The 16,007-nt window shown below is 41.4% G+C and overlaps 2 protein-coding genes across 3 annotated transcripts in view; one reads left to right on the forward strand and one right to left on the reverse strand.

Annotated features, from left to right (window-relative positions):
- Positions 1-224: 224 nt before the first annotated feature.
- On the forward strand, positions 225-11,036 carry LOC100000365 (2-epi-5-epi-valiolone synthase). 2 transcript variants are annotated; one of them, XM_009296559.5, is made up of 5 exons: positions 225-507; positions 3,956-4,589; positions 6,327-6,566; positions 8,746-8,998; positions 10,872-11,036. In XM_009296559.5, the coding sequence occupies exons 1-5, from the start codon at positions 407-409 to the stop codon at positions 10,949-10,951; spliced, it is 1,308 nt and encodes a 435-aa protein (XP_009294834.2). In that variant the 5' UTR covers positions 225-406; the 3' UTR covers positions 10,952-11,036. The 2 variants fall into 2 exon arrangements, with proteins under 2 accessions (XP_009294834.2, XP_073795713.1); XM_073939612.1 differs by having other exon boundaries at positions 354-507; positions 3,956-4,623.
- mitfb (melanocyte inducing transcription factor b) overlaps positions 11,015-16,007 on the reverse strand; it is a 61,273-nt gene continuing 56,280 nt past the window's right edge. Inside the window, exon 11 of the transcript XR_012398219.1 lies at positions 11,015-14,347. The gene's annotated coding sequence lies outside the window, so the exon portion shown is untranslated. The remainder of the gene's footprint in view (positions 14,348-16,007) is intronic.

Consider the following 16,007-nt stretch of genomic DNA (forward strand, 5'->3'; position numbering starts at 1 on the left):
ACACACATGCACTCTGTTTGCATCACTATTAAAATTAATAAGGCAATTAGAGGAATAACATGTAAATCCTGTGCCTCCCCGTTTCCTCGTGTTATCACCAATCAGGACACGCACGGTTTATGTGTGCGCGCAGTGCCTTTGTCCAAGGGAAGGGGGACGGGAAAAAGTAGGAGTGAGATTGGGCCAAAATCAAGCCAAGTAGTGTAAACCAGACTTATTAGACTCGAATCAACGACCTTTCTGTGAGTCAACAACTGAACCAGTGCAATGCCATCCCAACACATCCTCTACTGTACATTCCGGATCTATTTATAGTCTCCTACAGTTCCTCCCTCCACCGTCACCTCAGCCGCGGCTTCACTTTCTGCTTTACACTTGGCACAAGTTTGACTTCGGTGTGTCCAAAATGAGTGATCTTGAATTCAGATTGGAGCATTCTGACTGTACGTGGAGCAGGCGGAGAGCAGACTGCATGCCCGCTGGAGGACGACTGTCAGACGCAAAGATGTGAGTCAATGGACACTTTCTGAAAAATTATGCGTATTGATATATGGTTACACGGTGGATTAGTGGTTAGCACTGTAGCCTCACAGCAAGAAGGTCACTAGTTTGAGTCCCGGCTGGGTCAGTTGGCATTACTGTGTGGAGTTTGCATGTTCTCCCCGTGTTGGGTTTCCTCCGGGTGCTCCGGTTTCCCCCACAGTCCAAACACATGCGCTATAGGGGAACTGATCAACTACATTGATCATAGTGAATGAGTGTGGATGAGTGTTTCCCAGTACTGGGTTGCAGCTGGAAGGACATCCGCTGTGTAAAACATATACTGGATAAGTTGGTGGTTCATTTAAGCCTGCTGTGCTTTACGGTTTAGCCGTTGCGCTCGGTGCACCTGCAGTTGAAGAAATCTGAGTGTGGTTGTTTTTTCTTTGTCCAATCAAATGAAAGCAGAGGCGGGGTTTCCGTTGAGGCGAGCTTATGTTGTCAAGATGACTTTGAAGACATTAAAGATGGAGGGGAAACTTGCGGTTGCTGGTTCGAGCTTTCTGGAGATGTATGACTTCACAAATCTTGAATATTATAATTATGACAACATCAACAGCAGCGCTCACACACAACACGCAACTGACTCAATGGTTGCATAGCGACAAATAAAGCGCAGAGCACTTGTCAACAAACAAAGTGTGTGGTGTGGTGCACATAGTGTCTCAGAGCAGAAGAGTGTGTTCGAAGGGAACGGCACGTTATACACATTGCAATAACAAAAAAAATCTTCCCTGCGCAAACAATCATGGGTGCCTGAAGTGTCCATCAGTTGTACTCTTCAAGATCCAAAGGGCCCTATGAAGGGGCCAGTTTTCAGCACTTTTTTTTTTTGGAACGACACCTCAATAGGGGTGAAGCAGTGGCGCAGTAGGTAGTGCTGTTGCCTCAATGCAAGAAGGTCGCTGGTTTGATCCTCGGCTCAGTTGGCGTTTCTTTGTGGAGTTTGCATGTTCTCCCTGCGTTCAGTCCAAAGACATGTGGTATAGGTGAATTGGGTAGGCTAAATTGTCCGTGGTGTATAAGTATGTGTGAATGTGTGTGTGGATGTTTCCCAGAGATGGGTTGCGGCTGGAAGGGCATCCGCTGCGTAAAAACTTACTGGATAAGTTGGTGGTTCATTCCGCTGTGGCGACCCCAGATTAATAAAGGGACTAAGCCGACAAGAAAATGAATGAATGAATGACACCTTAATATGAAACCATGTTCGTTTTCACTGCAAAGTGCCCTTCGGAGGGTGATATATCTCATCTGGAGCGTACAGTGATTCTCGATGTTCTCAGTGTTACTGTTTCAACCTGGACTTGGCTGAGTGCAGCATAAACAAATCAATAAACAAATAAATTAGCACCAAAAATAAAAAGGGAATAAATATAGTAAAGGCTAACACTTCATTTCTATCTCGCAGTGGGAATTGTGATGATTTTTCATTTGTGAATGAGTTCACTATAAAGTCAGTGGTGAGTTGTTTGCTTCATGTTAAAGTGTGTTTCTATTTCAAGAGCCGACCTTACAGTAGAAAGCATGAGGTCAAGTTCACAGAGAGAGAGTGTGTGCGTGTGTGTGTGTGTGTGTGTGTGTGTGTGTGTGTGTGTGTGTGTGTGTGTGTGTGTGTGTGCTGTATGTCTAGTGGGGCAGGTTTAGTGTCTGTGCACTTTAATAGACTCAATTCTCTCTTATACAGTTAAAGTCAGAATTATTAGCCCCACTGAACTAAAAGCCCCGCTGTTTATTTTCCCCCTAATTTCTGTTTAACGCAGAGCAAGTTTTTACAACACATTTCTCAACATGATAGTTTTAATAACTCATCTCTAATAACTGATTTATTTTCTCTTCTCCATGATGACAGCACATAATATTAGACTAGATATTCTTCAAGACACTAGTGTTCAGCTTAAAGTGGCATGTAAAGGCTTCACTAGGGTAATTAGGCAGGTTAGGGAAATTATACAAGTTTTTGTATAATGACTATCGAAAAAGTAAGGGGATAATAATATTGACCTTATAGTGGTCTTTAAAAAAGACTCTCCAGAAGAAAAAATATTATAAAAAATACTGTGAAAATTTCCTTGCTCTGTTAAACATCATTTGGGAAATATTTTAAAAAGAAAACAAAAATCAAAGGGGGCTAACATGACTTTTATTTAACAGGGTAAGTCAATCGAGAGCCAGTTCTTATTTACACAATATAATAATAATTGCAGATAATAACAAATAAAACCAAGGAAAAACTAGAAACAAGCACAGAGATCTTGTACTATTGACTGGATTGAATTTTAAAAGGATGATAGTAGAATAAAAGTGTTGAGCTTTAAGGTCTGCTGCATACAACATACAGCATGAGTATCTAATATACAGATTCTATATGTAGGTAGCTATATCAAACATTATGGTACTCCAAAAACTTAATATCACAAATGGTGTACAAATCAATTACCATTTTTGGAAGCCGAAATGTAAACAAATTACACAAAATACTGCTAAAATAAATAAATACATAAATAATACAAACGGTAAAGAACATGCACCATATTTGTAAACACATTATACACAATACTAGGTTTAAAATGTGTTGATTATTACATGTAAAGCATGTGTACATATTTAGATGTGCATATAGTTTATGTATATATTTTTAGCCAAAATGTAAATAAATTATACAAAATATTGTGTAAAAAACGTTTTAATACAAATATAATTAAATGAATGTTACAAATTGTGTAAAGCACATGTACCACATTTTTGGCTAGACTGTATACTATGGTATGTTATATATATATATATATATATATATACTCTGAACAGAAATGCCAACTGACCCAGCCGAGGCTCGAACCAGCGACCTTTTTGCGGCCCACTATGCCACCTATTATTATTTATTTGTTTATTTCCTTTATTAATCTGGGGTCGCCACAGCGGAATGAACCACCAACTTATCCAGCATATTTTTTACACAGCGGATGCCCTTCTAGCTGCAACCCATCTCTGGGAAACATCCACACACACTCATTCCCTCTTATACACTACGGGCAATTTAGCCTACCCAATTCCCCTATACCACATGTGTTTGGACTGTGGGGTAAACCAGAGAACCCGGAGGAAACCCACGTGAACGCAGGGAGAACATGCAAACTCCACACAGAAATGCCAACTGAGCCAGCCGACCTTCTTGCTTCTTGCGCCACTGTGTTGCCTATTATTTTATTATATATTATTTATTCATTGACTTATTTTAATGTTGTTGTCATTATTATTTCCCTTTAGATTTCTTTTGATTGTGGATCGGGCTTTGGGGTGTGAAATGTTTGCTGTGTTTAAGTGATGTGTGTGTTATATACTGTGTATTATATAGTAATATGCAAACTGAATAACAGATAAATATATAGTTTAAAAAGTGTGTAATTTGTCTCCACAGTTACGAATCTCACACAGAAGAAGGCGTCACATGGACAGTGGTCAGTCCAATCATCTTCAGCTATCGAGTAATTCAGTCTGAGAATCTTCTAGATGTCAGAAACGACACTCTACTGTTGGGCCACATCAGCAGCCCTGAGGAACGCCAGATCCTTCAGAACAACAGCACACAAATAAAGCGATTTATAGTGATCGACGAAGCCGTAAACAATCTCTACGGCTCTCAAGTCAAGGCCTATTTTGACGCCAGAAAAGTGACGTACAGGATCCTTCCATTGCCCACAACTGAGCAGAACAAATCCATGACGCTGGTGACTTTAATTTTGGAGGAAATCCACAAATTTGGGATCGACCGCCGCACGGAGCCTATTATTGCAATCGGAGGCGGTGTGTGTCTGGATGTTGTGGGTTTGGCAGCTTCATTGTATCGCAGACGCACTCCATATATACGCGTGCCCACTACTTTACTGGCGTACATTGATGCTAGTGTTGGAGCAAAGAATGGAGTCAACTTTATGGACTGTAAAAATAAGCTCGGCTCTTACGTTCCTCCTGTGGCGGCGCTTTTGGATCGGACATTTCTAAAGTCTTTACCACGCAGACATATATCCAATGGGTTGGCTGAGATGATGAAGGTACACCTACTGCATGGAGGACAGCATGCTATTGGTCAGTTTTCAGAGAGCTTAAAGGCACAGTATGTAATTTTGGCTACTAGATTTGCAACAAATACAAGCATATTTTGATGAGTGTGGAATCCTGGGAGTTGTAGGCTTCATCGTCATCCTGCAGAAATCATGTTGATGATGCGGAAAGTCTTCAACACTTATTATCATAGTAGTATGAACAGAGCTTTACAAAAATAAAGCTTTAAAACAAAGCTAAAAAACAGAGAATAAAGCATGAACATAATTAAAACTTGTTGAATAGAAATCTTACTTCAAGAAATGAAAGGCACGGTATGTCATTTTGGCCACTAGAGGGCGTTTGTTTGCAACAAACATAGGCTTATTTTGATGAGTTTAGACTCATGGGAGTTGTAGTCTTCATCATTAATCATATTGATGAAGAGGTAAAGTGTTCAACACTCATTATCATGATAGTATGAACAGAGTAAGACTGAAAGAAGCAAAATGAGAGAAATCCTGAAGTGAATGTTTCAGTGACGCCTCTATTCTGTAAGTTAGCATCATTCTGCTTCCCAACAACAACATCAAAAAAACAATATGATTTTTCATTAGCTTCTGTATTATTATAGAATTAAGCTCTCTGACCAGCAAAGATTATGACTCTTACTCACTGTGTTCATGATAATCTTCATAACAGTACATTTTAAAAACAGGTAAAAGCTTTAAAAATAACACCTGCATTTCATATATAGAATAAAACGTGAAAACAATTCAAACTTATGTTGAATAGAAATCTTCAAGAATCTAGAGTATCAAGAAAATAAAAAAATGAAAAGCACAGTGTGTGATTTTGGCCACTAGAGGGCGTTTGTTTGCAACAAACAAAAGTGTATTTTGATGATGGTGTGACCGAAATAGGAGAAATCGTGTTGATGATGAGTAAAGTATTCATCACTTTTCATACCAGAATGTATGAAGCTATAAGATTCAGAAAATCTTTTTTCCCTTACATTTAAGTGTATAAATATATTTTAAAAATAACCTAAAGATATAGTTGTAAATATGGTTAACAATGTTAAAGAATAGCAGTTTACAGCACAACTACAGCGATAAAGATAGAGGAATGATATTTGTCATGTTCAAGAGGATTTTTCCAAGATTTTTCAGAGTAGAAATCTAAAAACATAATTAGCAGAGGAATATTTACGTTTAAAGTCAAATGTATTGGCCCTCCTGTTAATTTGCATATATATTTTTCTAATATTTCCCAAGTGATGTTGAACAGATTCAGGAGTTGTTCACAGTATTTCCTCTAATGTTTGTTCTTCTGGAGAAAGTCTTATTAGTTTTATTTGGGCTAGAATAAAAGCAGTGTTTAATAGTGTTAAAGTCATGTTAAGCTCAATATTATTCACCCCTTCAGCAATATTAGTGTTGGATTGTCTCCAGAACAAACCACTGTTATACAATGACTTGCCTAATTACCCTAACTTTACCCTAATTACCCTAGTGAAGCCTTTACATGTCACTGTAAGCTGAACACTAGTGTCTTGAAGAATATCTAGTCTAATATTATGTGCTGTCATCATGATGAAGATGAAATAAATCAGTTATTAGAGATGAGTTATTGAAACTATAATGATTATAAATGTGTTGAATAAATCTGCTCTCCGCTAAACAGAAATTGGGGGAAAAATTCAGGAGTATAATAATTCTGACTTCAACTCTACATCTCTCCAACAGATGGCGCTGATGAAACACAAAGAGCTGTTTGAACTTCTGGAGAAAGAAGGCAGACATTTGTTGGACTCCCGTTTCCAGCCATCGTCTACAACCCAAGAAAGTGTGTGTCCGGATGCAGCGAGTGTGTGCACCAGGCTGGCCATCGAGTCCATGCTGGAGGAACTAGCCCCGAATCTGTGGGAGGACGAGCTGGACAGACTGGTGGATTTCGGACATATCATCAGTCCAGAGCTGGAGATGGTGCGTTCACGCTTATATTAGCACTTGATAGCACTTGTGTGTTTCTCAGTGTTGAAGTGGTCATAGGTAACTCAGAATGAATGGGAGAGAACAACACATCATTATTCCACAATCCTATTAGCTGATCCCTAACCCTAACCCTAACTCCAGGATGGTGTAATCAAGACTTTCAGGCCCCGTTTACACAACCCAAGCTCATTCTGGAAACGTAGCCCCGCGGACGTTTCTGGAGACCGCGATTTACGTGGCCAGAGGTACGTAAGGCTGCGTTTCGTTTTTTTCGAGCGAACGCTCCGCCCCTCCTCTTCGCGCTCGCCGGCCGACGGCTCGCCTCCGAGTGGAGGGCTTTCCCGATGCAACCAGTTTGTCCGCTTAGCTCACAGCGTTGCGTCGGCGGAGCGGAGGCCCTGGAGGAGGAGCCGGCCGCAGGGACGACGACCGGGATCGAGTCCGGGGAACAGCGGTTCCGGAAATCAGGTAAGACGAAAAACGGAATCCGAAAAATAAGGGCGAGAACGCAGCGGGATCCGAAAACGCGGTCGAAATTGAAGACGAGGGCTTTTGCTTTTTTTTTTTTTTCTGGACGGCTTTTGCGAACCGTCGCTCGGGTTTAGGGAAGGAGGAGGAGGAGGAAGAGGAGGGCGGCCGAGTCTTCCGATCCGGCGGCGTTTCGCGCGAGAACGGCGCGCTCCCGAGAGGCGCCCGAGACGCAAAAAAGCGAGCACAGCGGCCTCTCGCGGATCCGCGAAAACAAAAAACGCTCGTATACGTACCTCCCGGGACGTAAATCGCGGTCCGCAGAAATGTCCGCGGGGATATAATACTACAATGAGCCCGGGTTGCGTTTACACTAGTGCAGTTTAGTTTTAAAACGATGTTTTAGATCATAAATGATCCGCGTCCACACTAGCGTTTCACCTAGCGTCTCTGAACATATCTCCGTCCACACTACACCACCAAAAACTTATATCACATGACCATTCGCGCACTCTGGGCATCGTGTTCGAGTATAAACAGGAAGCATGTGTCTCGCTCGGCATTTGGTTATTGTTAGTCAACAAACGCCGGTTGAACAATGAACGCGATGGCAAAGAAAGCAAGAGAGGTATCTTTGTGAACAGACGACGAGGTCGAGTTGTTACTAAACGTAACGAATGAATAACTGCACAATGGCGCCTAAAACAGACAATAGTGCAAACAACGCTCCCATTTCTGTGTCCATGTTGTTGTTTACAGTGAAGGCTGGTCTGCTGTCTCCCGGTAGCGTTAAAGCCACGTGTTATAGTCATGTGATAGGGGCTTGACGAATAAGGGAAGAATACGCAATGACACAAAAGCCCCAATCAGCTAGCGAATCTCAGCAGCCCCGCCTCCTATTTCAGATGTCTCCGTTTTCCCTCATCCACACTGAGACGCAGCAGCAGCGCTTCAGAATGAAAACAGCCTCTCCAGCGTTTCCAAAACGATCCGCTTTCGGCGCTCGAAAACTCTGGCGTAGTGTGGACGGATGGCGTAACCGTGTCAAAACTTCAAACTAAAATGCATTAGTGTAAACGCGGCCTCAGAAAGAGGAAAACAATAGTGTTAGACTGATAGCGGCAGCCAGAAGAGAGAATCAGATTTACTGTCCACCAGCAGGGTTCCCACACTCACCAACAGCAGATTCCAGGGTTTTCAAGCACTTTTCAAAGCAACATTAATTTTAAATCAAGCACGTTTATAATTCATGCCCAGCATATGTAGCACCGTGAAAGTCTTCACTGTATTTAGCATTTCACTTACACTGCCGTCTCACAGCAAGAAGGTCACTGGTTCTAGTCCTGGCTGAGTCAGTTGGTGTTTCAGTGCAGTGTTGCCAGATTGGGCATATTTCCAACCAATTGGGCAGTTTTGAACTTGATTGTGCGGGTAAAAAATGACAGACGGGTAGAGCAAGTTCGGGCGGTTTGCCACGGCGCGCCTCCAGCCCCAGCACATGTGTTCTTACTGACATGCGCAGATGAATTGCTCAGCAAAAAAACTAGCAATGTGAGCTAACAACATCAATATGGGTAGCTTCAGGGTAATTCCATGTGTACTTTAAGATGCTGATGACCATTAAACGTGTCTTGTGAAAAGGGTTCATAAATGTGCAGATCAGCAGTCTCCAGTTAATAATCGTCTATTCTCTTTAAAACAGAAGGTTCTTCCAGCGCTTCTGCATGGTGAGGCGGTGAACATCGATATGGCTTTTATGGTGTACGTGGCTCATGAACGAGGTTTTCTGAGTGAACAGGACAAACGGCGGATCGTGGTGTGTATGCAGAGTCTGGATCTGCCCGTCTGGCATTCACACTGCAGTCTGGAGCTCATACTGAAGTCTCTGAACGACCGACTCAAACACTCGGCTGGATCTCTGAGGATGCCTCTGCCCACAGCGCTGGGGAAAGCACGTATGTTCAAATTTGTGTGTGTGTGTGTGTGTGTGTATATATATATATGCCTAATTACCCTAACTTTACCCTAATTACCCTAGTGAAGCCTTTACATGCCACTTTAAGCTGAACACTAGTGTCTTGAAGAATATCTAGTCTAATATTATGTGCTGTCATCATGATGAAGAGAAAATAAATCAATTAGAAATATTACAACTATTATGATTAGAAATGCGCTGAAAAAAATCTTCTCTCCATTAAACAGAAAATTGAGAATATAATAATTCTGACTTCATTCATTCATTCCTTTTCTGCCGCTTTTCCGGGGTCGGGTCGTGGGGCAGCAGTCTTAGGAGAGAACCTCAGATTCCCCTTTCCCCAGACACTTCCTCCAGCTCCTTCGAGGGGATCCCGAGATGTTCCCAGGCCAGCCGAGAGACAAATTCCCTCTAGCATGTCCTGGGTCTTCCTCGAGACCTCCTCCCGGTAGGACATGCTTGGAAAACCTCCGTAGGTATAGGCGTCCTAGAGGCATCTGGATGCCTGAGCCACCTCAGCTGACTTCTCTGGAAGCAGCGGCTCAACTTCGAGTTCCTTCCGGGTGTCAGAGCTCCTCACACTATCCATAAGAGTGCGCCCTGCCACCCTTAGAAGGAAACTCATTTTGGCCACTTGTATTCGAGATCTTGTCCTTTCGGTCATGACCCAAAGCTCATGAGCATAGGTGAGAGTAAAAATGTAGATTGGCCGGTAAATCGAGAGCTTTTCCCTTCGGCTCAGCTCCTCCTTTACCACAACGGAGCGGTACATCGACCGCATTACTGCTGCCGCTGCACCAATCCACCTGTCAGTCTCACGTTCTGTCCTTTCCTCACTGGTAAACAAAAACCCAAGATACTTAAACTCCTCCACCTGGGGTAAGGACTTTCCTCCAACCTGGAGTTGGCAAACCACCTTTTTCCATTAGAGCACCATGGCCTCGGACTTAGAGGTGCTGATTCTCTATTCTGACTTCAGCTGAATATTTTAGGAGACACTAGTAGTTCTCCCTAAGTCGATCACTGCAAGTTCATGTTGAGCTGATAGAGCTTTAGCTTGAAAGCACCAATCCCTCTAATTGGTATAAAATGGGCTAACAGAATCCCTATGAGAGTGGCAAACGCAGCTCTCACTATTATTATAATCTCTGTAATCTACCAAACAAACTATCTTTCCATACGTAGTGCTCCCCCTACCTAGGGTGATCCAATATGCAACTCTTGTCACAGGTCTCCCCATTAGGGTAGCAGTGATCTCCGCAGAGTCCTTCCCCTTCAGGACTGGCACGCTTTCAGAATGTACTGTTGTGTTCTGGATTAGCGCTAGAGGAAATTGCTAGGCATGATTGGTTAGTAAGGTAACAAGGGCTAGGGATGTTGGATGGTTACGCCTTCAGTGGTGCTTTGGTGTTCATGCCAATCGCTTGGCACTCGGCACCCCAAAGCACATAACGGGTTCAGGTGCGCAAGATATTTCTCCCTAGTCAATCAACTTGACATAAACTTTTAGTGATCGACTGAGGGGGAACGTCTTGGTTACCTACAGTACGTAACCCTCTTTCCCTGGAGGAGGGAACAGAGATGTTTATGTCCCCCTGCCACAGGAGCTGAATCCACCATTGCTGAATGCAGGCAGGTTCAGCTCTTCAGTAATTAGTCTGATGAGCTCCTCTCTCAAGCAGCCTTTTTTACTCCTGATTGGCCGATTTTATACAAATTAGAGTGATTGGTGCTTCTAAGCAAGTCCCCTAGTCGATCAACTCAACATAAGCGTCTCTGTTCCATCTTTAGGGAACGAGTGTTACGTACATAACAAAGACCTTTTGTTTGATTGTTTTTCTCATCTCCTACAGGAATCTTCAATGACATAGAAGAAATGGTCGTGTGTCAGGTGTTCAAGAAATGGAGTGAAGAGCTCTGCGAGAAACCGTAATACTGGAAATGCAAATGTATCAACCCAATGAATGTGAACCCAAATAAAACACACCACCAGGAGTTGTGAAAACCACTCAGTTTTATTTCAACGTCTTGTAACATTTTCATTCCCAATACACTTGTCAAGCTACAAACTTTCCTCAGAAAGTGCTTTAGGAATCTCTAAAAACAACTCTTGTACTGAAAGGTGACTTTTCCCAACAGGTTCCAGATTGAGGTGAAGTCGTATTCGCACATTCAGACTTTAATAAAATAGGAGAGAAGAATTTAAAAAGGAGAATACAGATTATTATAGTGACACATTCCCAACCCAAGCTCATTTTGAAAGCGTTGCCCCACCGACGTTTCTAGAGACCGCGATTTAAAAGGCCGGAGGTACGTATGGCTGCATTTCGTTTTGTCAAGCGAACGCTACAGCACCGCTCCTCTTCGCGCTCGCCAGCTGACGGCTCACCTCCGTGTGGAGGGCTTTCCCACCGCAACTAGTTTGTCCGGTTAGATCGTCGTGTTACGTCGGCAGAGCGGAGGCCTGGAGGAGGAGCCGGCCACAGTAACGACCGTATTCGAGTCTGGGGAAGAGCGGTTTCAGAAATCAGGTAAGACAAAAAACAGAATCCAAAAAATAAAGCGAACGAGTTCATAACGGGGGGAGAATGCAGTAAAATCCGCGGTCAAAATCGGACGAGGGGTTTTCTTTTTCTGGACGGCTTTAGTAAATCGTCACTTGGGTTTAGGGAAGCAGGAGGAGGGTGGCGTCAACCGTCCAGTCATTCAGTCAGTCAGCCTCCGGTGGCTTTTTATGCTACAATGAAAAAAATTATTCAAAGATGATTCCTTGGATTTACTCAATTTTATTATGTAAAGTGTTTGTAAACAATTTAATTGTGTTGAATTTAAACAAACACATTAAGTTGAACATTATTCAATTTAATTTGATTGTTTAAATTCAACACAAATAAATTGTTTGCAACAGTTTTGCATGCAACACTTTTTTCAGTGTAGAAAAGCATGGGCGCGCGCTCGCGAGAGGTGTTCGAAACGCAAAAAAGCATGCACAGTGGCCACTCGCGGATTCGCAAAAACAAAAACTATACAAGTACATACCTCCCGGGACATATTTTACAGTCTCCAAAAATGTCCGCAGGGCTACGTTTCCAGAATGAGCCTGGGTTGCACATTCCCTATATTGTTTACCACATTACTTTGAATATCGGCTCTGAAGAATGAGTTCAAAACAACATTAGCACTATTTCATCGACTGTCAGCAATGTTCTACTTTGACAGTCATTGGTGATTAGTTGATGATTTGGTGTCAGAAGTGTCTTATATGAAAGGCGCGAAGCCCTTTAGATTTTGCTTATTTGAGTTCAATAAATCTGATCATGTCTTGATGTTGACTGATTTGATGAGGACAGTGCGGTCTTACTCAGCTCAGACTAAAGTGTCATCACTGAACAGAAATAATGTCCAGTATAGAATATAAAGTCCTGCTGCAGTGGAGACAGAATGAAGATTGTGTCTGACTCCATCATGAGCTTGGAGGACTGCATCCATACATCTCTGACATGACTCACATCACTGATTAATAAAGTCATCTGGAATGAAGAAGAAAGCCTTCAGCAGGATCCCAGAGTTCATCAAGAGTCTCTTTGTTCATATTTAACACCTCCTCCTTCATCAGCTTAATAATGTTGATATCTGGTGACTGGGCTGGCCAATTCTGGAGCACTCTCTGCTTTCAGGAGCTTTGATGTGGAGGCTGGAGTATGAGCAGGAGCGCTATCCTGCTGGAGAATTGTCCCTCTCCTGTGGTTTGTAATGTAATGGGCAGCACAGATGTCTTGATACCTCAGGCAGGTGTGTGACTGCACTAATACTTCTCTGACAAGTCTGAATGTGCGAATTTAAAACCAACTTCACCCCAACGTCTTGAACTCACAAGCTTCATAAGGAAATTCAACCAAGCTGTTGTAAGTCCTTCCTTAAATAAAGTTTGGTTAAGCTTCAATAATAAGACACAAAAGTATTTAAGAAAACGAAACAAATAAAACAATCTTTAGAGCCAAGACACTCTTATAACAGCGCTTTAGCCGAAAATCACCTTTCATTGACGTCACACATGCATTCGTACAGGAGCCTGTGCTTAACCTGTTACCTGATTGTCTGAATTATTGCTCAGAAAAGGAAATTGCAACAGCCAGTTTTGCTAACCAAATCCACAATGAGAGATACGGAACAGTTACACTGCATATTTAGACTTCACTCGGGATTTGGCAACATCTTTTAAGTAGTCAACACTGTAACGTTACATTCAGAGGACGACTTTCAGTAGTTTCTAGGCAAAGTTTATGATAGGTTGTGTGAATTATACAAAATCATTTCCTTGCTGACATGTTGATCCAAACTAGGGAAGCTCATTCGTGCTGCACAATAAATAAAAAAGTAGATTGCCAATTGGGTTAGTGAAATAATCTGATTTTAAAGCAAAATTTCTTCCCCCACTGTCAGATTATTTAGCGTGTTTTAAGGAGAAGCTCACTTCCTTTTGACTTATTATTTCTGAAAACAACACTACATGTATTGCTCATCTAGAAAATGCTTCCTGATTTAAGAACTTGTAAATATTTGGACTAGAAACGAGACAAAAACTCTTAAGTGAGAACATTTGTTTTTGCAGTGACGTTGCTCACTAGAGAAGCTCATTTCTGCTGCAGAATAAATATGAAAAGCGTGACTTTTTATCCCAAAAGATGGACTTTTTTTTCATGTGACTGCATTCAAATCTCACAACATTGACTTCTCCTTTCAAACCTATGAGTTTTAGGAATATTTTGAGTTGACATCTTCCAGTCATGAGCTAAAAAGTCTTTAAATATGCATTTCAAGAGTTTACATTGCTTTTAGCAGGTTAGGCATGCTGTCCCTAGAGAGAACCCTGAGCTTGGAGATGATTGAGCCCAGAGCTCCCGCCTGGTCAGTTAGCATATGAGGGGTGTCTGAGATCAGGAAGGTCTCCAGAGCTGCCCCTGGTAAAGGAGGAGATGCGGTGGAAGGGGGAAGATTAAGCTGCGGTCACACTGGACTTTTCACCCCATAGACTTCCATTCATACGCATGTGAATCTGTCAGACCGCAAACGGAAGCTCGTGTGACACGTTCTGCAGTTTTGGAAAGTTCAAGCTGCAAAATCCGTTCAGGTGACTGCATGAGGACAATCGAATATCAAAACATGACCTCTATGTACAGAAATTCAAAATATGGACCAATCGCTCACTCTTTTAATGACTGATCATGTTTAATCCTGACATATTATTACAGCTCCATATGACATACGACGAATTTTGCATGCTCAAACTCGAGTGCAGGGGTGGCCAACCCTGTTCCAGGAGAGCCACCTTCCTGCAGATTTCAGTTGCAGCCCGTATCAAACACACCTGCCTGTAATTATCACGTGGTGTTCAGGTCCTAATTAATGGGTTCAGGTGTGTTTGATATGGGTAGCAGCTGAAATCTGCAGGAAGGTGGCTCTCCAGGAACAGGGTTGGCCACGCCTGCTCTAGTGTGACTGCGGTATGGTGAAATTGGTCTATTTATTGTAGGCTTGAATCAATCTGATTGGATTATTGCTGAATACAGATGAAGGACAAGCCGCGATCAACCATATCACGTGCTCCTCTCGAAATGAGTTTATAAAACTTCACTTGTCAGATGAAGTCGGGATAAATTGTTGATAAAAATAGCCATGTGAATTTACTGTAGGCATGGCCTAAGAGTTACGACTGCCTATGTAGAAATAAAGGCAGAAAACAGATGAATGCATGCAAAAAAAAAGCATGTAAACATGCAATTGCAATAGTCAGAATTGTGAATTTAAAACTCTGAATTTTAAGAAAACAGTTAAAAAAAGTGAGTTTTTATGTACATTATATACAGTTAAAGGTAAAATTATTCAGACATTTGTATTATTTTCCAAATATTTCCCAAATGCTGTTTAACAGATTTTTTTCAGCACTAAATTTTTAATATATTTCCTCTTCATCATGATGACAGCACATAATATTAGACTAGATATTCTTCAAGACACTAGTGTTCAGCTTACAGTGACATGTAAAGGCTTCACTAGGGTAATTAGGGTAAAGTTAGGGTAATTAGGCAAGTCATTGTATAACAGTGGTTTGTTCTGGAGACAATCCAACACTAATATTGCTGAAGGGGTGAATAATATTGAGCTTAACATGACTTTAAAACTGCTTTTATTCTAGCCCAATTAAAACTAATAAGACTTTCTCCAGAAGAACAAATATTAGAGGAAACACTGTGAACAACTCCTGAATCTGAGAAACATCACTTGGGAAATATTGGGAAAATAATGTAAATTTCACAGAAGATAGAATAGTTTTCAACTGTATATGTATAAGTAAACATCAGTCTCCATTCAGTTGTACAGAACTCATATTGTGAACGTAATATTGTGTGACATGATAGAAAAATAATCTGCAGGTTTGGATCAACACGAATACAAGGAAATATCTGACACATATTTCCGTCGAACTATTGCTTGAAGTACCATGTTTGTAATGTAAGGCACTTGACAGTGATCTGACTAAGACAGCTAAACTAACATCTTCCCATCAACACATCTGAACGTTACCTTTGCATAGTTCTATCAAACAACACTTAATATAGTACCTACGTGATCATAATAGTGGCACAAACTGGATGCTACGTCAAGGCAAACATCAGTAGAAATACACAGTAACAGCTTATTATTATTATTATTATCATTAGAAACACACCATGTAGGAATTATTATTAATAAAAAAACACAAGTGTTAGAATAAAATGTAAAATATGTATTAAAATGTTCAAGGTATGACCGTTCTTCCAGTGTCTTCGCTAATATAAAACATAAATAAAAATCCCAGATCTTTCTCCTTAATCTCCTAAACATGTGGAAATGCTAATTATAAATGTGTTTTAAGGGTAATACACTGGAGTCTGAAGATTGACACGTTATTCCTTTAGTCATTAAAGATGTGTTAAGAAGTTATTTCA

Source organism: Danio rerio, chromosome 23, assembly GCF_049306965.1.
Source record: "Danio rerio strain Tuebingen ecotype United States chromosome 23, GRCz12tu, whole genome shotgun sequence".
NCBI classification, from domain to species: Eukaryota; Metazoa; Chordata; class Actinopteri; order Cypriniformes; family Danionidae; genus Danio; species Danio rerio.